Source organism: Haliaeetus leucocephalus, unplaced genomic scaffold (assembly GCF_000737465.1).
Source record: "Haliaeetus leucocephalus isolate CR32 unplaced genomic scaffold, Haliaeetus_leucocephalus-4.0 Scaffold495, whole genome shotgun sequence".
NCBI classification, from domain to species: domain Eukaryota; kingdom Metazoa; phylum Chordata; class Aves; order Accipitriformes; family Accipitridae; genus Haliaeetus; species Haliaeetus leucocephalus.
The window spans coordinates 1,949,740-1,950,418 of record NW_010972931.1 but is presented as its reverse complement, the minus strand read 5'-3'; the positions used below and the strand labels follow the sequence as shown (position 1 = coordinate 1,950,418).

At 66.6% G+C, this 679-nt stretch overlaps 1 protein-coding gene across 1 annotated transcript in view; it reads right to left on the bottom strand.

The window, feature by feature from the left end:
- Window positions 1-526, bottom strand: part of SOX1 (SRY (sex determining region Y)-box 1) — a 33,654-nt gene extending 33,128 nt beyond the window's left edge. Inside the window, exon 1 of the mRNA XM_010575793.1 lies at window positions 4-526. Within this exon, the coding sequence (XP_010574095.1) occupies window positions 4-526 (523 nt within the window). The remainder of the gene's footprint in view (window positions 1-3) is intronic.
- Between the last annotated feature and the right edge of the window lie 153 nt (window positions 527-679).

Here is a 679-nt window from a genome sequence, read left to right as displayed (position 1 = left end):
GGCTCTCCAGGCGCTGCCCGACGCCGCCGGGGCTGACGCCGACCCCCATGCCCACGCCGACGCCGGGGGGGCCCCCGGCGGCCGAGCCGGCGCCCAGCAGCCCCCCGGCCAGCGAGTACTTGTCCTTCTTGAGCAGGGTCTTGGTCTTCCGCCGGGGCCGGTATTTATAATCCGGGTGCTCCTTCATGTGCAGCGCCCGCAGCCGCTTCGCCTCGTCGATGAAGGGTCTCTTCTCGGCCTCCGACATGACCTTCCACTCGGCCCCCAGGCGCTTGCTGATCTCCGAGTTGTGCATTTTGGGGTTCTCCTGGGCCATCTTCCGCCGCTGGCCCCGCGACCACACCATGAAGGCGTTCATGGGTCTCTTGACCCGGTCCTGGTTCGCTTTGTTCCCCCCGCCGCCGCCGCCGCCGCCGCCGCCGCCGCCTCCGCCGCCGCCTCCCGCTCCGGTCTGCCCCGAGAGGTTCGTGGGGGCCTGGGCTCCGCCGGGGGAGTGCAAGTCCGTCTCCATCATCATGCTGTACATTCAAGTGGCTTTTTTATTTTCCACCGGCGCCAGGCGGGAAAAAAGAATCGAACATAGAGGAGCCCGGGAGGACGGGGAGCGAGCGAGGCAAAAACCCGTTTGTAGCTGGGGAGCGACCGCCGTGCGAAAAAAAAAAAAAAAAAAGAGGAGGGG